This window comes from Anser anser (assembly GCF_964211835.1).
Source record: "Anser anser genome assembly, chromosome: 5".
Taxonomy (NCBI): domain Eukaryota; kingdom Metazoa; phylum Chordata; class Aves; order Anseriformes; family Anatidae; genus Anser; species Anser anser.
Window position 1 is genome coordinate 10,047,549 of NC_139725.1, and position 23,096 is coordinate 10,070,644.

The following is a 23,096-nucleotide window of genomic DNA, read 5'->3' on the forward strand; positions in this document are numbered from 1 at the left end:
GCGTGTTGCACGGGGGAAAAGCACACGTAGTTTTGCATAAGAGTTTCTGTTGTCACTGCCAAAGCCAGGCATCGGACAGGGAGCACACAGTACCGCGTGGATGAGGATTTGTGGTGGGGCTGTGAGTAGCACCTGCACCTCCGTCGTGAGGGTTCACAGCTGGAGCCCAGGCTGAGGACCTGCCTTTGGCCTCTGAGGTGGAGGACCGTGGAGTTCTTCCAGGTGTGGAGTTCTTTTTTGTTTTTTTTTTGATGCTTTGAAACATGAAGAAGCTGTGAAACCCAAGAGCATATGTGAGCGAGTAGTTGTAACAGGACTAACTGTAACACGTGTGCTGCAGTTCTTTTTGAAAGGCAGCAAAGCCATTTTCTACATGTGTTGCTTCTGCTAATACTTGCGATCGGAGTTAATGTAGGGAAAAAACGTGAAGGCAATAATGTCCAACACTTACCAGTGCTAGTGTTCTGGTTTGCATTTTTTGTGGAGCGTGACAGAAAGAGATCAGCTGTCAGACTGAAAGATATTTCTCCGTTTTGGCTGATGGTGTAATGTTTTATTTGCCAACATGGTTCATAACTGACTTTGTTCAAGAACTGCATTTGATAGTCGCGTTTCCTTAAAGTAGTTGCTTAAGGTGTGTAGCAGTACCACAAGACAATACATATGACAGTATACGGCGCTATTGACAATGGAGGTACAGGGATAATCATTCAAAGGAGTAACGCTCTCTGCAATCTGTGAGACAATATCAAGCCACCTTTCAAGGTTGTGTTCCAGTAGGGTACCTACAGGAGCTGGAGGGTTTGTGGGGAGGAGACTTGTGTAGTTACCAATTGACGTGGGTAAGCTGATTGTAAGCATGTGAATTTGTTAAAATATTTTATTAAAAACATCTAAGAAGATATTTTTATGAAGCTTTCTTTTTTGGGTTCATGTGACTTGAAAGAGTGTTCGCACGTCGCTTCAGTAAACTCTCAAACTTATCAGTATTAAAATATTTCAGTAAAACACATTTAAAAAATGTTCAGGAGTGACAGGACTTAAATCTGCTTTTTTACTGCTTTGCAGTTTGTGGATTTACCATGGAAATTCTTTCTGTTTCAATCCAGGCGTTTAGATGCGAACCACATCACAGCCGTACCAAAGGACAGTTTTGAGGGCCTGGTACAGTTGCGTCACCTCTGGCTGGATGACAACAGTTTGACAGAAGTCCCCATCCATCCGCTCAGCAACCTCCCCTCTCTGCAGGCGTTGACACTGGCCCTTAACAAAATAACACACATTCCTGACTATGCATTTACAAACCTGTCAAGTCTTGTTGTTCTGTGAGTATTTGTTACTTTGCTTCATGGTCACTTGGGTTTGTCCCCGGTTAGAGCTTCAGTTTATCTAGGATGGCACTGAAAATGGTATTTGGCTGTATTTTAGCTCAGTTGTCTAGTAACGGCCTATACCACCAGTGCAAGTTGTTATCATGTATACTCGACAGTCCGCTGCAGGTTTGCTGAAGACTTTCTCCTATACAGAAAGTCAAAAGTGCTATGGGTAGTGAGGTTCCCGGATATCTTGATACCATATTTTGATTTATACGTTTAAATCATGTTTAATTGCACTTCTGGATAGTGAGTAAAGGTTTAAAATAGGTTGTTTTGACTGCAGGCAATCTATTCTGTTCCCATATGAGGATGAGATGTTTCTGTCTGGAAGTGCAAGACATTTTGCTGCATTATCCATCCCATGAAATGTTTTTTCTAAAGCATTTAACTGTCTTGATTTCATAGAATAATCTGCTAATTTGTTAATTTACGTGAAGTTATTCACTGATCTTCATTCTTGTTTTGTTCTTTTTCAGACATCTTCATAATAATAAAATAAAAACTATAGGAAAACACTGTTTTGATGGATTAGACAACCTTGAAACCTTGTAAGTATGCCTCTTAAAGTAATTCTTTGTTCAGTGTCATTTGTCTCATTCACAGCTTAATTGAGCTTTATGGTGAAGATTTTGCAAACAATGCATGTGTGCAGCACAACACATACCTCCAACACTTATGTCCAGCTCAGGTTTCGGAAGCGAAGGCTAATATCAGTGCAGTGCTCCACCAAAACTAATTAACTATGTTGAGAAGCGGGTAAATATTAGCCTGGGTGAAATGTCGTGCAGGATGATGTGGCTCTAGTGTTCCTGGTCCTGACCTAGCTGGTGTATCTTTGCATAGCACTCCTCTGAGTCAGCTGGATATATCAGAAGTGTTTGAGTGGCCCTGTTATGTGATAAGGGACAAATATTTGTTTCTCAGATTTACCGTGGGATTAAACATATTTAAAATACGCTGTCAGAACTGTTGTGTGTCAATAGGAGGTTTCTCAGAGGGCCCTAGTGGGCTGTTTCTCCACTGCTCCTCCTCTCTTACTGGATGGGCACCACTGCCTGCCAAGGAAACTCTCTATCTCAAGTGTCCAAGCAGCTCCTAAAGTGATCCTCAGCTCCTGGGTTCCCAGCCTCTCGAGACTGACATGAGTTCACTTCAAATACTGGCAAATATTAAACTGATAGACTGCTTTATCTGAAACATTGAGCGTTGCATTCCTTCTGACAGAAATAGGAGATGCAGGTGCACCCGCACCACTTTCCCCTTGCCTCGAGTCTGTTGTCCTTGCTGACAATTCATACTTATCCCAGTACCACTTTTCTATAGTGGCCTGTCAAGACAGGGTCTGGGCTCTTTTCAACCTCCAGAGCACCTCCTAGGAGAGGAATGGCCTTCAGCTGCTTGAGTTGCATTCCCTGTTTCCCTTCGACTTGCTCAATGAATGTCTAGTAAGCAGTGTTTCCTTCAGCGGTGCCTTTAGTTATGCTTAAGAGAATGCTAAATAATTAAAACTAATGAAGGAGGGCAAGGGCGCACGCTACAGCCACTGACAACCTCTGTTAACATCAGGAGTTTGGAGGAGTCCAGGAACATTGCTTACTCCAACTACCTTGTCATTCTCTTGGAGCCTTCAGTTATTAAATTAGGTAATAACCAGGTACTATGTAAATGCATGCAGCTGCTGTGAGACTCTAAAAATGGTTTTGTTTCTCATAAGCAATCCTTTTTGCAGAAGTTTATAGCAGGTTCTGACATAACTGCTAGAATGGTGACAGGTTAACAGTCCACGTCTGTATCATTGACGTGCACTGATTCAGTGTGATGTGATGGGCTTTACCTATGCTTCTCTTTAATATTTAGAATTGGTTTTGCTACAAGGTCTGCTATTGCCTAATGGCTTATTTACTATTTATTTTCTAAAACCAGAGAGAAAAGTTGTCAGAGTAAGCTAACAAAGAGTAATCATATGTGTCTACTTTTTTTTTTTTTTTGTCGTTGTTACTTTAAAATCTTAGTTCATTGTCATGTAAATTCATTTGAAGAAAAATCTGTGAGGTGTTGAAAAATACTGAGCTTTGCTGTAAAGAAATGTCATAAGTTATTAGCTGGTTATAAAGTATGTAAAACATCAGAATACTGAATCTAAGTTAAAAATCAAGTTATTCTGTAGTCTAGTTAAAGATGTTCTGAAAGTTTTCACTTTCACAGAATTGTCTTAACTAAAAAAGATTTTGTTTCATAACCATGATAAGTATTTTCTAACTTTTCTGTTTTGTTTCTTCTAGGGATTTAAATTATAACAACATGGTAGAGTTCCCTGAAGCCATAAAAGCCCTCCCAAGTCTAAAAGAGTTGTGAGTATTATCTATTATCCCTTTTTAACTCTTTTCTTTATCCTTTCTGTAAATAAAAAGAGAAAAGAAATTCCCAGATTTAAGAATGCTCATCTGATTATGCAGCAGCCTAGATCAGATCAAGTTATGCTAAGTGATGCTGTAATTAAAGGAAAATATAATCAACAGCTACAGAGGGAACCTATTGAAAATGATTTTGGAGTTATATAACCAAGGAATTTATTCAGGAGTACCATTAGCATAGATCTTAATCATGAGCTGGTTTTGGCCTCCCATAGCAGAATTATATATTCACTGATTGTGCATATTTTCCTTGTTCCCTCCTTAAAAAGGGAAAAGGAGAGAAAGCATAAGATCGTGTTTTGGACAGAATATTTTCTTCCTACTGAAATATTTTCGGTATAGCTAGAGTGGAGTAGACAAAAATCACGCCTTCAAACTTGCTCCTACATACTCCAATTTAACTACAACCTAACTTTTGGCAGGATTAGGAGTTGAATAGGTGTAGTGTATCCGCACAAAGATGACGACTGTTGGTTGAATCTACTGGCGGTATATTTCTAAATGTGGGTTTTCTTTGCTAATATCTTTAGGGCATTTCACAGTAACTACATTTCCATAATTCCTGATGGTGCATTTGCAGGAAACCCCCTTCTAAGAACGATGTAAGTAATTTTCATGCTTCTATTTTTAGTCTGTAGCAGACTGCGACTGTAAGAACAGTGATTGAAACATGTTTTTCATTTCCCAGACATTTGTATGATAATCCTTTGTCTTTTGTGGGAAACTCGGCATTTCAGAATCTGTCAGATTTGCATTCCCTGTAAGTATCACCTCAACTAAATAGTACAATAATTTGATATGAAATGTTGTGGCTAAAAACTGAAAATAACTGAATTTCCCAACTGCCTCTACCTCTTAATGTGTAATTTTTTTAATCAGTTAACTTTAACAAGCATTGTTATGGTTGGGAACGTCCAGTTTCATAAGAAGTTCTGCTAAATACGCTTTACAACGTTGTTTTTTTTTAATCTTCATCACCTTGCGTAAGACATAACCTCAGGCTGAATGCTCAGGTTCTTACCTAAACAAACTCCAGTATGTCCTGGGTGTTTTTTGAACAGGGGTGTACATTGTGAGAATACTTTGCAGGTTAGTGCGTGCATGCTCTCAAACGATATCAGTTCTGGGGGTTAGGAGTAAGCAAAATGGAGTTCCAGCTTTGAGCTACAAACTACCAAAGAGTTTAGGCCCTTTTTCTAAGTGTTTTGATATGACGCTTTCCAATTTGATTAGTTCCAGTTAATTGCTAACAGAAGTAATTTATTAAACAAATTATTAGTGTAAGAAGCACTTAGAAGAATATCTTCATGTGTAAAATTTAAATAAAGCAGAAATAATAAGGATGTTAGAATGTCTGCTTAGTGAAAATATCTACCTGATAGTAAGACTGCATGTCACAGTTCATTTGCATAATAATTTACAGCTAATTTTTGTGGGGATTTTTTTAGGGTCATTCGGGGTGCCAGTATGGTGCAGTGGTTTCCTAATTTGACAGGAACCATTAATCTGGAGAGCCTGTAAGTATATTCTGCAGAAATAATTTCCAATGATTTCTTGGGTTTGTCCCATGTGAAATGATTGAAATGTGATTTAGTGGGTCTGGAGAGCATCTTGGATATTTGTTCTCTTCCTCTCACTAAATGTCTTTGTTGGTGAATCTAGCACCTAACAGCTAAGGCACCATCTTCCGTCTGTTCCTATGTATGCTAGTTTTGTTATACCATCAACGATACAAATATTTATATATTTTTTTTCCTAGAACTCTAACAGGGACCAAGATAAACAGTATTCCTGTTAATTTGTGCCAAGAGCAAAAGATGCTACGAACTTTGTAAGTGTACACGTTGTGCTCCTATTTTCATCTGGATCAAAATGTTTTGATGTAGAGCTAATTTAAAGAAAAGGTTTTGCTCAGTTAGTAATGCAAAGGAAAAACAGAAAAAGAAGAAGCAAGGTGTGCTGAAAATAAATACAAAAGAACAAACTGGAAAACATAACCATTAGGGGGCCAAAGCCATGTTTACAAAGGATGCATACGAAAAAATGGAACAAAAGCACTTTGTGAGAAATGGAGGAGAAAAATACCTTTTGTTTTCCAGGAGATAAATTGGGATGAAGGAGGATGATGATGTATGATTTATTTTCAAATACCCGCTTATCTTTTGAACAGAACTTGAAGGGTTGTTTGCAAGTTTCTAGTCTCCCTTTTTTGCTGCATAGTTTCACAGGAAATTCTGGGAGGTACCAGTACCCCAAATCAAAATCTGCAACAAATTCCTGCATCACATACTAGCCATCCAGTTCATCCTAAAAATCCAGTTTATCAATAAACCTTTTTAGATTACAGTTCTAAGAATTCAGGAAATTTGTACAGTATGATTTTGGGGTATGCATGTATCCAGACATAGAGCTAAAAGCAGCGCCTATAGGATCAGAACTGTTGTTTGGAAGGGATTGCATGAGCTGTTGAAGCCACTGCAGAGGTACAGCCTATTTCTCCCTTACATTTCAATTGCAGAACACTAATTTCAGTTGTTAATGTTTGCCAAATAGAGTTTTCAGTTGATTGTTTTTTCTATGCTTGCTCACTTTACATTACTTGTTGAATATTTCAGGAAAGTCAATGATAATTTTGTTCACCTAATTCAGAGAATTGATGGGGGAGATAGAAAAGTACATTTTAACAAGGTTACAAGAATGAAGTGTTGTAAGGCAATAAATCAGTGTTTTACGGAGTTTAAAATAGCGTTATTTCTGTTACTTGTTGATGTATGTATGTAACACGTATAACTGAAGTGCACAACGGGACTAGTCAGGGCAGCTGTCTCCACAGATGATGCTTGTAATTCCCTCTTTAAAAAGTTTTTTTCCTGCCAATCCACTTGGTTACAAGCAATGAGATGTTTCAAGTAGAACAGAATTAAACTAAGCATCCTCCTCCCATTTTCTGTTTTGAAGGGACTTGTCTTATAACAATATAAAGGACCTCCCAAGTTTTAAGGGCTGCCACTCCTTGGAAGAAATGTAAGTAGAAATATATGTTGGTTATTTTATTACTTCTTTAGTTAGTACATTGAATCCTGCTCTCCAGAGTTGTTTTTGCTTCATGTTTGAGCATAAGTACAATTTGGAAATTAAGGCCAGAGTGAAGTAATATGAACCTGTCATGATGGACAGAGAATTTAACCAGTTGTGTTTTCCTCAATCAGCTATGGTTTAATTGTTCTTTTATCACAAAAAAAAAAAAAAAAGAAGGATGCATAAATCCTACATTTCATAGAAGTATTGCTATATGCATAAATGGAATGAGCACTTAGGTGTTTTCTTTCATGCCTGTTATTTCTTCCACTCTTCTTCAGCTGCCTTCAACTATCAGCCGATGCTTGGATAAAATACTTGCTTTATTCCTGTAGTCCCTATAAAACACATTATTTCACAAAACCCATCTGTGTTTTTCCTTATTTCATTGTTTTAAAACTTCCTAAGCTTTATTTCTAGGTCCCATGCAATTTTTCCATGTGCTTATGTTCCTACTTCTCCTTAAACCTCTCTGCTCCTAATCTTCTTGACTTTTAATGAGATTGGAGATAATAGACTTCTCACAGGTCTTTGCTGTTACACTGACATCTTTGGGCTCATTGTGCACGCTTTTTCCGTAGAACGTCGAGCAAAGCATCTTCAGAGCTTGTTGTGTGTGAAGGAAGCCTGTTAGTCTCCAACAAAGGCACCACTGATGTGGTGTTTGTTAGAAAATGCTGTTACTGTATACACAGGGGAGCCTAAGGGAGTTTGTCTGGAAGGGACACGAGGAGCAAATTTATTGGAGTATAATTTAATTGGCCCATTAGCTCTTGAAGCATTTATCAGCGTTTTCCTTTCAAAAATCTGTATTTTGAGAAAAAGAAAGCACACCTGAATGTCCTAAAGATTCCTTGCAGAATTAGGTGGGCTTGCGTTAAATCTCTATGACTCCTGAAAATTCATAAAGTGTTACTTTTCACTTGGAAGTAATACAGTCCACCCATGACATTCTCTTCTAAATAATAAGAGTTGTGAAGTGGGATTGGGCAAAGGTGCTAAAAAAAGAGCTTCATAATTGTACTAACATAGCTAATGTGAAATGCAGAGCTGATACCTACACAGTTTGTCTTCAAGGGGAAACTAAATCTTGCCATTGGTAAGGCTAAATCTACTTAGTAGCAGCCACCAAGCTATTCCATGGTTTGAAGTCAGCCCGGTTTGCCAACAAAGTTTTGTTTCTTTGCAGTTCCTTACAGCATAATCAAATCCATGAAATCACAGACGATACCTTTCAAGGACTGTCCTCCCTTCGTATCCTGTAAGTGTACACAGTTGCATACTGAGTAAAACAAGATAATGTTTCTGATTCCTTCCTAAAATGATGGCAGGGCTTGGTGTTGCGAATCTGGTTTACGTCCAGTGGCCAGGTATGCTGGATCCTAAGGTGAAGCAAACAATGTGCAAGAAATACTAGCAGCAGCCAGTTTCAGTCCCGTTCTTTTTATTCTTTGTTTTGCTTTTGTAGACTCTCACACATATGCGTATCTAAAGTGATTTTTCTTGGGTAGTCCACTATTCAGCATTATATGCTTTGTATTGGAGCATCTTATCTGTTTTCTTCAAGAGAAGCAAACCACTAAGCAAAAGTAACCCCTACCTTCACATTAGCTGTATGAAGATTATATAGAAACACTGCAATTATCAGTTAAAAAAAAATACAGAATTTGACAGGCCGTTTAAAAGGAATGTCTTAAAAAGTCATAGTGGTCCAGCAGGAGCTGGATCTGGAATTAGAAATCCAACCAAGCAAATGCCCTTCTCGTTATTCTTCTGTTCTCTTCCTCCACCCCTTCTGACTTGCCCTACTGCAGGTGTGGTTGTCACCAAAGTGATCTAGCTGGCACCTTCACCCTGGGAATGGGTGATGCCAGAGCCTGCCTCTGAGTTGCCAGGGTCAAGGAAGGAAGGGAAGGGGAGCACTAATGGGATGCAGCTGCTGCCTTGGTAATGGGATGAAGCCAAATGCGGCTGACTGGCCAACAGATTCAGCTGCTACTGCACTTGTCCAGCTGGGGAGAGAGGGGAGGTGGGAGGGTCATTCAGCTCTTCTTCAAAGATACAATGGGTGTGTCACGTTAGCTTTTTTCTCAGAATAGTGGCTGTTGCAATGTTTTGATGAAACTGCTAAAATAATGTTATTTGGCATTCATTGCAGTGACCTCAGTCGAAATCAGATCCATAAGATCCACAAGGAAGCTTTCATCACCCTTGGAGCTATTGTTAACCTGTAAGTAGGCTATTCTGTATGGGAACCTCCTTTCTCTACCGTTAAATTGCTGAGATAGTAAATGCTTTTAGCTTAAAACTGGTATATCTCCATGATTTTTTTTCATCTGTGTTGATCACAAAACCTCTCGTGAACTGAATGCATGTAGGACACAGTAAAACGAGGCATGCTTCTTTAAAGTGCCTGCTGCAGCGACAGTCGTTTTCCAGACCACAGCCTTGGTGCAGGACTTTAAAGACTTCCTACTCCTAAAAGTACGCTATAGGATCTTCAAACTTGCTTTGTTGTAACGCTATCTTAATATTTATATTTCAGAGACCTAAGTTTCAATGAACTCACTTCAGTTCCAACTGAAGGATTAAGTGGACTCAACCAGCTTAAACTTGCAGGCAATTCCGAGTTGAAAGAAGCTTTGGCAGCGAAGAACTTTGCGAAGCTCCGGTATGTTGGTAAACAACACTACAGAGTGCCTTGCTTTTCCTTTGCCTGTAACAAGCAACGTGACAATAAATGAAGCCGGTTTATTAGGTAGTACTGATGACAAACGATCAGGCCCTTCACTGAGTCCTGCAGTGCCTCAACATTGGTGTATATTAAGGTGTATCCTGACTATTCTGATGGAAAAAAAAAACATTTGTAGACAATTTTCTTGGAACCTGTTACATTTTTCCTCCACTGCTTTTCAGGCAGATATAATCAGCTGACTTCAGATTAGTGGTTTGGATGGATTCCATTTGTTATTGAACTGAGCACATCTGTCTTTCAGTGCGTGGAAAATGGGAACAAACTCACAGGTGCCTGATTCCATAATCACCACACTTCATACATATGCTGTTTATTCACGGAGGCAAATTATATAAGAGTAACAGTAATCATTTAAATTGGAACCTGTTACTGATTTCAATACACGGTGGATAAGACAGTGATGAACTGTTTTGCATTTCCAAGATCTTTGTACACATTGATATTTCAATCCTGAAGAAGTAGTTAAAAATTGTTTTCCATGCTGTCCAGTGGAAAAATGGGCATGAAGATACTGTTAATTTGTGTAAGGCTATTAGAGGGTTCTTTGTCAGTCTTAGAAACAAGCCTTGGCAATCCCGTGGAAACAACACATTTTTATGTTGTTGTTGTTTTTGATCTGTGCTTGAGAACTAATGCACTATGGGATCCTTCAGACCAATGTTCCTCCTAAATATTTACAAGAACATAATTCAGGAACAATACTGCAGATAGTTGATATTGTAGCCTTAAGTCAGAAAAAATAGCTTTTGGTCTGCTATTACTGAGTTGTTTATATGCACTTTTAAAAACTCTGCAGCTATACTTCTTTTCTACACAGATTAGTAGCATGTACCATTTCCGGAAAACACACAGAAAGACAATAGCAAAATATATATATATATTTTTTTTTTTTCTGGCCAACAAAATGAACTGAAAAGGAAACATGAGTTTTTAATGCTGTGGTCATTTGGGAATTAACTTTCTTACAAAACAGTTATGCTGTAATTAACTTGCTTGGTGAATTTTTGATTTAATTTGTACAGTAACACCACAAATATTGGTCAGAACTTGTTTTGTATAAGGAGGAAAAGTAAAAGCAAAGAGATAAATGTCACAAAATATTTTTGGTACTCCTTGCTGTAGACGACACTTGGATGCATCACCTGTCCTTTATCTCAGTGAAAAAGTTAATCAGAAGTGGTTACAACTGATGCAATTTAAAATTTATTTTTTTCTTAGTGACCAGACAAAATACTTCTGTTTTAGCACTGAAGTGTGCCGCTTAATGTTTTTTTAATAGGTGGTAACCTTGGTTAAAGTTACAGCAGGTAAGTCTTCATTGTTCTGCCTGTATTTCAGGTCGCTCTCTGTGCCATACGCTTACCAGTGCTGTGCGTTTTGGGGTTGTGACTCTTACTTAAACTCGGATGCCGAAGATTCCAGTCACCAAGATCAAGGTACCTTGGTGGATCGTGAGAAGGGTAAGGGTACTTATCCTAGTGAGGAATATGCGTTAGGACAGCAATAGTTTTTTTTGGGCCAGACTAGACCAAATAAAATGTCTATTGTCTTTGAGTAAGAAAATATGGAAAATATCATCTTCATAGGAGTACAGAAACCATCTGTGAAAGTGATTAGCAGTTCCTGGCCAGGTGGGCAATGCCACGTTCTTTCTAAATGTGTGAGGACTGACTGTTGTTTAAAACTATTTCCCACTGCCAGATTGTTTCCGTTATTTTCTGCAAGAGCAGAAGATGTTTTATTGATCTCAGTATTTCAGCCTTCCTGTACAGAAAGCTTGTCCTTACGCTATCTAGTTCAAGGCCTTGTAGATCTTTTCCCTGTTGATTAAAAATGTTGCTGCTGTGTTGCAAAACGCTGTGAGTAGTTACCCAGGGCAGTAGTAACTTACCCTGCTGCAGCAGTTTCTGCGCTGAGTGTTGGACCATTTGTGACAAACTGGAACAGCTCCGCTTGTTATAGGCTAGAAAGCTGGTGAAGTGTTGGTTCTTTGATCTTCCAAAGCTGTACTTCCATCCTAGGCAGCTTTGTTGCATTTCGTTCTTTTTTTTTTTTTCTTTCTGCAACTAACCTGATTTTCATTTTATTTGGGTACAGCTGATGCAGATGTTCTGAGAAATGATGAAAATGCAGAACTGGGACAGACTATTATTCACTGTACACCAGCAACAGGTAAATCTCATAAAGTGCTTTAGCCACATGGCAAACTTTAGGCATGGTGTTATGCAAATAGCTGTCTGCAGAATTGTGTTATGTTCCTCTGTACAGAGGTTAAGCTGCAGTGCTTGGGTGAAACTTCATTTGATGCCATTGTTGTTTTGGACAAGCAGTCACAAAGAATTGGCTCAGCTTTAGACATAGTACTGTATGGGAGAAATATGTTACAAAAAAACCTGAAGTTGGTTTCCATATGCAGAGCATGTTAGACTGTGATACTTACATTTGGGGCTTGCTGTGTTTGCACTGCCCCCTAATTCTGCATTACTCTTGCCAAGGAAATATCTGTGGAGCAGACTGTATGAATGCTCATCTGCTTCAGTGAGAAGTTAGCCTGTGCTTTAAAAAGCTTCTGTCAAACTGCTGTCATTCGTGGTTTAAGCTAAGCCTGATATCTTTTCAGGAGAGAGGATGAGGAATGCTCACGTGATCTGTTCTCTCAGCCCTGCCTTAGCAGCATTAATTGACAGCAGAGGACTGTTACAAGTAGCTGGAGTAGCATCTTAAACTGCTACAGATATTTGTGCTATGGGTACTCATATTGGCATACCAGAACTACTTCGATTTGGGCTTGAACAGCCCAGGAGTGTTGAAAGCCTTTGATCTCACAGATGAATATATTCATTCTAGGCAGTTTCATTGCTCCCCTTCTGCTTATCTTCCTTCTTCTGCACATTTCCACACACGGTTCCGCTCAGCTCCTAAAGCGGAGGCTGTGCTGCCTCTTACTTCCTCACCTTTGCCATGGGCTCACAAGAAGAGAGAAGCTTTTATACATCTTGTATCCTTCTGTTTGCATAAACAGGAATACGTAGATAAGGGGGAGAGTATGCTTTGAAGAAAGCTGATTCTGGATGAACGCGGGTTTTCCAAGCCTGGTTTCATTCTTTTCTCCTTTACTGGTATTTTACATCCATTATGAAACTTCATCTGTTTGCTCTTCATCTTTTGGGATAGCTCTGGCTGTAGTGTACGGAATACTGCAAGGATTTCTAGGTCACAGCAAAAGAAAATTTGTGGTGGTACTAATGTAACTGCATGATCTGAGAGGGAATTGAACCAGTGTTGCTTATTTGCTTTTGATCTCCTGTTCACAGAATGAGAGTTCAGATAGTATGTTATATGGGTTAAATCTTTAAAGCCTTTAGCTCTCTTTCTGCCCATGCCAGAGATGCTGTAACTCTAAAAGGAATGAAGAGCTTGTTGTACAAGTTCACAATTTGCCTTGTTTTTCACCAGTCCCTCCCATACTAACAACTTATTTTCCCTGCCGTGCTGTCGTCTGGTCATAAGTAGGACACTCCACCCACCACCCGAAGTTCTGAATCATTGCTCATCCCACAGAGCCACTTTCCACCTTGCCTAATGGCAGGAATGGATTGCTGAACGGTGGCACTCAAGTAGCATAGCGCTGAAAGCAGCAAAACCCATCCTTCCTAGCATGAATTTCCCTGGTGGGTTGGGAATGTTAGTGGGAGAGGAGGCTAGCTTCGTGCTATGATAGTTAGAGAGAATGGGAGTTGGGAGAATGACAGGAAGGTGTGGTGGAGTTTGTTGGTTGTGTAAAGATGACCCATGATACAGCTGCTAGATAGAAAAAAGACTTCAGATTGATTTTTCAAAACACAGAATTTGCATTTTAAAATTTCCTAAGTAGGAAGTTGTTTTTATTTTAAAGTATATTCAGGTTAGAAGATTTTGCTAAATAGAATGGTCTGGGTGGGAAGAAAAGAAAGACCGTCTAGCTGCAACCCCTTGCAACGGGCAGGGATGCCTCCCACTAGATCAGGATGAATGTCCGTGGTGAATGTACTTCAGAAATAATTCCCTGAGTAAGAGATGCTCACTGGAGCATACCTGCAAAAAAGGGGATTGTACTGCTGTTTTTACTGGTCTGATAATCCAATTAACAGCATTATTTCTTGCTCAGAAATGAAGCTTGCTCGTTTAAACAAACAAAAAGATTCTTTCCGGACTTGTCAGTTGAGTTATTTCTGGAAGTTGCTTTAGGCCTTGGGAGTTTCTCGTCCTGATGTTTAATCTCTCTGTGCAGTCAGCGTTAGGAATGGGTTGTGCTTACCTTTCACCTGCCTAAAAGGAGGGGATGAGGCATGTGGGGCTGAGGGCTGCCTGGCCGCGGCTCAGAAGCTGCTTCGCCAGTGCGGTTTGGCGTTCCTCTGCTTCTCCTTCAGCTCGCAGGGGGCCAGACTACATGAGAGATCCCTCGGTATTGTGTTTGGGACAATTAGCAGTGCTTAATGGAGATGAAGGAGAGGTTAAACTCTTGTAATCATTACATAAAATCAGTGGGATTTCCCTATGGAATAAATAGCAATTAGAAGGATTAGAAGGGTAAGCAGAAACAGTGACCTTTTTTTTTCCCTTGTCTTGCCTTATATCATTAGACATTTTATTTATCTTTATTTTATCACTTAGTTTTTTACCTCAGTGGCAAAAGAAGAAGAAAATCCCGTTTTTCCTATGACTTTGCAAACTCTCGATGCCTTCCAGTGATGGGGGTGGGAGAGAGGGTTTGTGGTGAATTCCTGTCCCTATTAAAGCTGATAAATTGAATTTGTTGGCTGTTTTACAGATGTTTCCTTGTGACCAAAAGCTACTCCGGAAGGCATGTTTGTGAATCATTTTTTGAGAGAAATGTTACTTATAAGGGAAAAGGATATTATTTTTTTTTACAAGTGGGTTTTGAACTTTTGGTTTTATTTAGTTATCAACTTTTTTTATCAAGTATGAAATGTTTTAAAAAAAAAAGTATTTAGGGGGCACTACTGAAAGCTATTTTGAGTAGCTGAGAGGTAATTAGGTTTGTTTATCTAGTTTGTTTATAGAAAGTATTCCCAAGTGACCATTCATTGCAGTAATTACTATTTCAGGCATAATTAATTAGTAAATAGCTTCAGCAGAGCAGTTTACTTTCAGCTGACCTATTTAGCAGTTCAGCTGGGTACTCTGTTCATGAATTAATGAATGAGGAGTGCTCTTGTAATACCTTTGAAAATCTTGCTTATTAAGGCACAAGTTTTCTCCCTAAATTGGTTGTCCTTCTGTTTTTTTTTTCTTCTAGGTGCTTTTAAGCCTTGTGAATATTTACTGGGAAGCTGGATGATTCGACTGACTGTCTGGTTTATTTTTTTGGTTGCTTTGTTCTTCAACCTGCTTGTCATGTTAACAATATTTGCATCTTGTACTCCATTGCCATCTTCCAAACTGTTTATAGGCCTGATTTCTGTGTCTAACTTATTCATGGGAGTCTATACTGGTATTTTAACTTTCTTGGATGCTGTCTCTTGGGGAAGATTTGCTGAATTTGGCATATGGTGGGAGACTGGCACTGGTTGCAGAGTTGCTGGGTTTCTTGCAGTATTTTCATCAGAAAGTGCCATTTTTTTTCTGATGTTGGCAGCCGTTGAACGGAGCTTCTCTGCGAAGGAGATCATTAAAAAGGGGAAAAGCAATCGGCAAAAACAATTTCAAATTGCAGCAGTCCTTGCTTTCCTGTGTGCTATGGTAGCAGGATGCTTACCACTTTTCCATAAAGTGGAGTATTCGGCATCACCCCTTTGCTTGCCCTTCCCCACTGGAGAGACACCTTCACTAGGCTTCACGGTAACTTTAGTTCTCCTGAATTCGTTAGCATTTTTGCTAATGGCTATTATCTACACTAAACTTTACTGCAACTTGGAAAAAGAGGACCTCTCCGAAAACTCACAGTCCAGCATGATTAAGCATGTCGCTTGGCTAATCTTCACGAACTGCATCTTTTTCTGCCCTGTTGCATTTTTCTCGTTTGCACCGTTGATCACTGCAATTTCTATCAGCCCTGAAATAATGAAGTCTGTTACTCTGATATTTTTCCCGTTACCTGCTTGCCTGAACCCAGTTCTGTACGTATTCTTCAATCCAAAGTTCAAGGAAGACTGGAAGTTGCTCAGACGCCACATGACCAGGAAGAACGGAGCAGTAGCAATTTCCGTCAACACTCAAGGGGGCTGCGTGACGCAGGACTTTTACTATGACTGTGGCATGTACACCCATCTGCAGGGGAACATCGCCGTGTGCGAGTGTTGCGAATCGCTCCTCTTGTCCAAGCCCGTGCCATGTAAACACTTAATCAAATCACACAGCTGCCCCACGCTGGCAGTGGTGCCTTGCCAAAGGCCGGATGGCTACTGGTCGGACTGTGGCACCCAGTCCGCCCACTCTGACTATGCGGACGAGGACGACTCTTTCGTGTCGGACAGCTCAGACCAAGTGCAAGCCTGCGGCCGCGCGTGCTTCTACCAAAGCCGAGGATTCCCTTTGGTTCGCTATGCCTACAACATACCAAGAATTAAAGACTGAAAGGCTTTGCCGTCAGCTCCTCTAACGAAGAGGTATAACGCTTCATAGACCGTTACCTGTTTTGACCTTTTCAAGCAGGAAGCACTTTTGTAATCGTTGTTTAGCGTCGTTTGTAAAGAAGGGAAGTGGGCAGTAATTTCTTGAGCCATACATTTAAAAATAATGAAACAAATAAATAAATTGCCCTGACTGTAAATAATTGGTAAACCAAATTTGTTACCCAATATTTTTACTCTTTCCAAGCAATAGTGGTTCCTTTTATACGGTTTTTATATGCCTAATGGTCTGTTTCCATGTTGTGCTCCAGTTGTATTTACTTCTGCTGGTGGTGAGGTAAGTTCTGATGATTTTTTTCCTGCCAAAGCACAATATAAAGGACAGCTGTTAATATTAAAGAAATTATTTTTAAATGTGACTTTTCTATAATTAAGCAAACAACTGTCTTGCTAGCTTTGTATAGTGTATTCAGCATTGAATCTCAGGATGAATTTTACTGCAGGGCCAAAAAAGGGATTAATTCTCCCATAATAACTGTGAGAGCAATATAGGAATACCGTGTTTGTTTTGTATTTCAAGCCAATGTTCAATCTTTTTTAGACAAAGAAAAGATTGCTATAGTAAAAGCATTTGTAATCCACAATATCTGCAGACTATGAAACAATATTAACAGCTGTCAGGCACAATAGGGCTGAACGCATTTTTCAGCGACAATGCATTACTTCAGGTGAAGCACGGCAACTTTCTTCAGTATTATGCAGTAGGGTCACACTGTTAGGAGGAATATCGATGCATCAGGTGGCGTATTAGCAGTGCCGTCAATGTATACAGCTCATGTGCTTGTAGAAAAAGACTGGCTAATACTGTGCAGCCTGTTGAATGTTGGTGCACCCCAATAATATCTATGAATAGACTGAGATTTTAGCAAATGGAGAGAAAAAGGAATTTTACAATTAAAAAAAGGCATTTTTTCCAATTATTTTACTGAGTGTGATGTACACTGTGCAAAGTCACTGATTTTCATGTAAATCAGTGCTTTATTTTAAAACCATTTAAGTCTTGAGGCCCAAATGATTTAAGTACAATCAGTGATTCGTTCATTTAGTTTGAAATCTGATCAATATAAAGTTATGAATGCTCGATTAAGTAATTATGTTCCTCAAATATGACAAATCAAGAGCAAATTCACTGCCATCCCAGTTACTCTGGAGACATTCTTCTTAAGATTTAAAGCTAGATTGCTGTTTTGAGAATTAACCTGTATATACTGTTCATACAATGAATTTTTATCTTTGTATTGTAAATTATTTGATAGAACACATGATGGGAAATGTGGCTTCAGTTCATTTTGTTAATTAAAGCTACCTCCTAAACAATAGTGGCTGCCAGTAGCAGAATGTTTAAAACATGGTTTATATACTTTTGCATTGTAAATAGACATGGTTGTATATTGTCACTGTAATAAAAACAGAATCCTTCTATATCAAAAACATGTAGTTTGTATAAAATACGGGAGGATTATTTACTGTAATGCTGTTAATTTTGTAAGCCAAAATATTCACATGTAAAAACAAAGGAGAAGAAAACCAACCACCCAGAGTTGTTAATTCTTATATTTACACTCATGAATATTACAGCCACCTGCAATTAGCATGGAATGTTACACTGAAAACAAATAAAGGGTACATGAATATTGATTGTTATTTATCTCTGTTTTTCAGAAGTTTAGGGTAAAAGTGGTGGTTAGAGTGTTAATGTGGTTAGAGTGTTGGGAAGGAATAGCCAGCAAAATAAGCAAGTTGCCAGTTTACATGTAGACCTGTGATCTCTGACTAATGCTGTCTCAGGGCGTGCAGATGATTAAAACATTCAGAGAAGTGCTTGCCCTCTTCCAAAGCAATCGCGTTGAAAAAAGACATCACGTACTGTATGTAACCCCAAATGTGTGATACATCTTGGAAAGTCATACAGAGGATGATTTTATGTTTTCGATATCATTTCCCTGCTAGGTGTTACTTTTTTTAAAGCCATAGTTTTGTAGAGTCACAGTTTGTTCCATGCTCCCTCTGTTGGCCAACTAGTCACAGGTAACAAGAATACTTCTAACAAGAATACTCCTCAAAAAGGAAAACAAATTTTAGATGGAATTTTATAATCAGCAGGAAGGAAGTCCAACTATCAAGCTTCCAACTACATTTTCCAACAATATTTTTGAGCATGGATATATGTCGCTTGTTGTTTACAAATGAGTCCTCACTGAAATGCTATGAAAGTGGCCAAATGGAGTTCATTTAGAACTCTAGTATTTTGTTACACTGCGATATGTGTTTTTTTTCAGTTAACTTCTAATTCAGTCAGTCCAGTGTCTTCCAACATGTGCAGGTTTTACTGATAGAGGTGAAGGAACACAGGCAGTAGCTAGTAAAATCAACCCGTTGAGAAGTAGTGCTGCGAAACTCGCCTGGCTCAGCATCACCGCATGCCCAACACGACCACGTAAGAACGCAGAGAAGCGCAGCCACCAGGTACCAAATAAATCCCTTGTCACATCTTCGCTGGGCAAGCTGATCTCTGTAGCTGTGCCTAATGTTCAGATGTTCACAGCTGCAACAGAAATGATCTGCTGAGAATTCACTCCCTCTCTTCCCGGCTCTGAAAGCGGTATTAGGTATGTGGGGACAGCTTGCCTCGAAGCTGCGCCGTGTTGGTAACACGTGGGGGGGATTGCTTAGCTCTGTATGAGTGATGTCCAGAGTGCTCTCCTCCCTTGCTAGGCAAAGCTTCGTAATCTCCATTTTGATATCCAGGCAAATGAAACCTCATAAGTTACATCCTTCTTGGGTGTCCACAGGAAAAAAAATCCTCTGATTTCCTACAGTCTAGAGTTATCTGAAACTATTTTTACAGTGACAATGTCACTTACCTTATCTCTAAACACTGCCGAGCAACTGTTGTACTGAGCTTCGGTACCAAATTCAGCAGACACAAGGAATTTGCTGTTGACTTTAAACAAATGAAATCTTTTGAGCAAGACGGGGATTTCTGCTGTTGTGAGGAAGCAGCTTTCTGCTAGGGGACAGAGGAGAAAAATAGAAAATGCCAAAAGTTGTTGCTAAGATATTCCACACCTGCCCCCCATTAAGTTTACAGACAGCTGTTAACCTGCTCTATGGAAGTATTCTGGTGAGATCTCTTAATCTGGAAGGAAGCCTTATTACTCTCTTACAGAAATAATGCATCTACTCGACAACTGTTTGGTCTAAATCCCTTTTGACTTGTTTCATTTCTCTCCATTAGAACTTCCTGAGTTTAATCACACATTTACTCAGAAAATTCCAAGTTGCACAAGGATACTTTTGACTTCGATTACAATTTTTAATCCTTTGGTTTTAATTTATAGGGTAATGTTTTTAATTAAAAGCACAATGCACGGTTTGTTTCATATGTACTCTCAATTTAATAACTTTTAATTACATAGATACTTTTGATCTTTTACTGCTAGCATAATAAGTTTATTTTTAGGTAGAGATTTTTAATATTGCCTTTCATATACTGTACAGTAGAATCTGAGCAATTTACTCTGGAGCTAGAGTTCAGTTGAGTGTGATTCCCAAAATAAGGAAATGAATGAAAGGTGGAGCAGCATAAAGCATCACAAATTACTGTGTTTTGTTTACTGCTGTATGGTGTGAGAACTTGGAGGATGAATGGACACATTCTCTGTTGTTGCATTCGTGGCACTACACCAATATAAAATACCATCATTTAGGTCTTACTGAAGAAGTACTAGTTAATGGGAATTGTGGCCTTTATTATAAGGAAATTGGTGTAGATTTGAGAGCAATGACATGTGAGGTATATCAATGGTTTCCAGTAACAAAAGCGTAACCTACGAGTGTCTTTTGAAAACTTTAGCCCAAAAGCGAGTGAATAAATCTGTTAATAACTGATGCTTTAAAAGAGTATAAGGACCGAAGCAAAGACTTTGCATGAAGTAGCCAAGCAAGTGAAGGTTGTTCAGCAGCAGGCTGTGATCTCCAACTAATACAAAAACCGGGTGCATTTTGCTTGAATATAAGGTGAAATCCAGCCCAGTGAGTTGAGCATGAATCATGCTATTGATTTGAAAAGATGAGATTTTACTTTGTTTGTTTCATAGAATTCTTGCACGTTCACCTAAAAAGAGAAACATGTCTTCTCAAGGCTGTGGTCCTTGAAAATAGCTGGCTCCATATGTGCAACCTACAGAAAATCTGGACTGGGACCAGTAGTGGGTATGGCTTATTGCAAGGATGGGAACCCGTCTGAAAGTGAAGGAAAACTGAAGCTATCCAAGACCCCTCAGGATTCATAGCATCTAATTAAGCAGAATTACAATTGCAGGTGCAAAAATAGCTCATAGGCTAGCATAGACATTGATCGGTCAACTCCGATGGTGAGCGTGGAGCCAAGTAGCTTTCTTCCTTGCAGAGGCACCTGCTGCACCACTTACTTTTGCCCACACCAGAAAAATCTGAAGACTCAGGGAGACTTTTTAAATTCATCTACATACATTTGGCTTAAATTTTGTATTTTTTTTTCTGTTTGAGTAAAATGTAGACAAACATTCTCAAAATGTGTGCTTTGTTGATGCCAAGAAGCTTAAGGCATGTTGTCTGTGCCTTAGTTTGTGCCTCAGTTTAGTCTTTTTCTTTTCAGTAGGATTATTTTATGTTTTTTCTGTGTTCCTGAATGCAGGTATGGAACTAGAGACAATACATCTGAGAACAATGTCATTTGATTCTTTTCATTAAATCTGACTAGTATTAAGTTCAGCTGAGAGGTTTCCTCCTGACAGCCCTTGCGTTCTCTGAGGCTGAGCTGATCAGAATATAGTTGAATTTCTAAAATTTAAATATTTTATAAGAAAGAATTGGCAAATTCACTTATTGCATAGAGTTGTCAAAACAGGGTTGTTAATAATTGAGGGTGGTTGATTTATGTCTAGGATTGAATTCATTTCTATGTTTCAGTTAGCTCTAAAATTGCTTTCTCAGCACCATTTTCTACGTAAAATCTTTTTTCAAGTACAGTGGATGACAATTAGGGATTACGTGTCAGCAATCTGTCAGAATCATTTAGAAGTTCAGACATGTTGATTGACTTTGAACTGACATAAAGTATAGGTCTGTGAATATGCACCTGTGGTTTTACTCTGAATTTAACTCCTGTTGCTAGATAGCTTAAAAGTACTTCCTCCATAGTCTGTGATGGTGTGAGTTCAGTTAGCTCTGAAAGACTGAATGTAGATTTTGTCACTTGTACGGTGGGAACTTCGGCTGTTTTTTCACAATGGTATCAACTGTAGGGGTTATTACCCCTACATGTATGCCCACCCACGCACATATACATTGCATACATATATTCATTCACCGCATCCAGTTCTTTGTGGCAAATTTTGTGCCTCATCGGGTCAGTTTGGTTTTACTCACGGGCTTCAGTAGTATCAGTGCTTGATTCCTGCCATAGCAGATGCTTTTCAGAGACAGTCTTTCCTAGGAAAAGTTCACAGAGTTAAAGTTTTGCCATGAAGCATGTCCTTGCAATGTGCCATTTTTCTATTTGCCAGTCCTTCTGTGGCCATAGAAGCTGTGTATGAACCTGCAGGATTCCTGTTTCAGTCCTTATTATTTTACAAAATCTCATTGTCTGGGATCTTGCCAGTATTAATTTCGGCAGAGTGACTGGACAGAACAAAAAGAAAAGGGGCAACAATGATGTTACATTATACCTTTACATCTTCAAAGCTGGATGTTTCTGCCATTCCAGTAACGATGCTTTAATTCCTCAGAAGGCGAGCAGGCTTTTGCTGCCCTCTGCGTAAGTAATCGAGGCATGAACTCTGGTGCCTTGTCACAGCAGTAAGGTTTGCACTGCTTGTTAATACCAGCAGCTGGCCCAACACGGTCTTCAGGAAGTGAGGCTGAAGGGAGGAGTGGGATATAAGCAATCGTTTGTGAGGATAAATGATATTTCTGTTCTGGAATCCTCAAGGAATTATTCTGTACAATACTATGCAGCTTTCTTAGGGAAGAAGAGAACAACTCAAATGTGTTGTTATCTGGCTGCTGCCTTTCCTTGAGGCGTCCTGTTTCATAGTCGGTGCTTGGGAGCAGCAGCAGGGTCCGTGCTAACTCTGGCTGTCCTGGACGAACAGCGCGGGGCTTCACTGGCAGGGTGAGATTACTGGTGCACTGAGCTCCTGAAACAATCAGTTCAGTGAGGACCGTTATTTTTTCCCCCCTCTTATTTAAGACTGTTGCCTGTGTTCACTATGAAGTGGGCTTTAAGGTCACAGGAGGCTTTCAGGCTGTCAGCAGATATCTTCCAATTACGTTGGTCTGCAGCTTGTTGAAATTCCTGACATTTTCATGCCCACCATGATGTGAAGCTTTGCTCTTGCTGCTTCCTAAGTCATTGACTAAAAAACGTAGTTTCTAGTGCTATCCTGTTGCTTCCAGTGCTGGACTTAGCTTAGGTTATTTTAATTACTGTAATTTGCTGTCTATTACAGACTGTAGCTCGTACTGCTCGAATCTCTGTGGACGACCAGCTCAGCAGCCTCCTGTGGAGTTAACGCCACGAGTATCAGCTGCTGCACGGAGAGGCAGTCCGTGTTGTGAGTTAGGAGTCTGACCGGGTTTGCGTTTCTGACCCTGGCCTTTTGTTGTGCTTCTGAGCCTGGCCGAGGGCAGTTTCAGACCAACACCAGCAGCCAGCCCCGGCTGGGGGCTAACGCCGGGGCTCTCCCTGCGGGAACCATCACGGCGTTTCTCCCAGCTGCGGCTCCTGTGGGGAGCTGCCACGGGGAAGGGCAGACCCCTCACACGGGGCAGGCGGGACCGATGGCGCGGGCAAGTC

General features: G+C 39.7%; 1 protein-coding gene and 1 long non-coding RNA gene across 4 annotated transcripts in view; one reads left to right on the forward strand and one right to left on the reverse strand.

The window, feature by feature from the left end:
• The window catches only part of LGR4 (leucine rich repeat containing G protein-coupled receptor 4), a 75,378-nt gene extending 57,485 nt beyond the window's left edge, over positions 1-17,893 (forward strand). For 2 of the 3 annotated variants that reach the window (XM_083838646.1, XM_083838648.1), the window contains exons 5-18: positions 1,110-1,325; positions 1,853-1,924; positions 3,659-3,727; positions 4,321-4,392; positions 4,479-4,550; positions 5,239-5,307; positions 5,550-5,621; positions 6,749-6,814; positions 8,058-8,129; positions 9,027-9,098; positions 9,414-9,539; positions 10,962-11,083; positions 11,721-11,795; positions 14,923-17,893. In XM_083838646.1, coding sequence (XP_083694772.1) covers positions 1,110-1,325; positions 1,853-1,924; positions 3,659-3,727; positions 4,321-4,392; positions 4,479-4,550; positions 5,239-5,307; positions 5,550-5,621; positions 6,749-6,814; positions 8,058-8,129; positions 9,027-9,098; positions 9,414-9,539; positions 10,962-11,083; positions 11,721-11,795; positions 14,923-16,199 — 2,452 coding nt within the window. In that variant the 3' untranslated portion in view covers positions 16,200-17,893. The remainder of the gene's footprint in view (positions 1-1,109; positions 1,326-1,852; positions 1,925-3,658; positions 3,728-4,320; positions 4,393-4,478; positions 4,551-5,238; positions 5,308-5,549; positions 5,622-6,748; positions 6,815-8,057; positions 8,130-9,026; positions 9,099-9,413; positions 9,540-10,961; positions 11,084-11,720; positions 11,796-14,922) is intronic. The other variant, XM_083838647.1, reaches the window with a different exon arrangement.
• LOC310900528 lies at positions 17,526-23,069 on the reverse strand. Its single transcript, XR_014585200.1, has 2 exons — positions 21,668-23,069; positions 17,526-19,262 (listed from the first exon to the last, which is right to left on the reverse strand). It is a non-coding gene; the product is annotated as an uncharacterized lncRNA (long non-coding RNA).
• Positions 23,070-23,096: the final 27 nt, after the last annotated feature.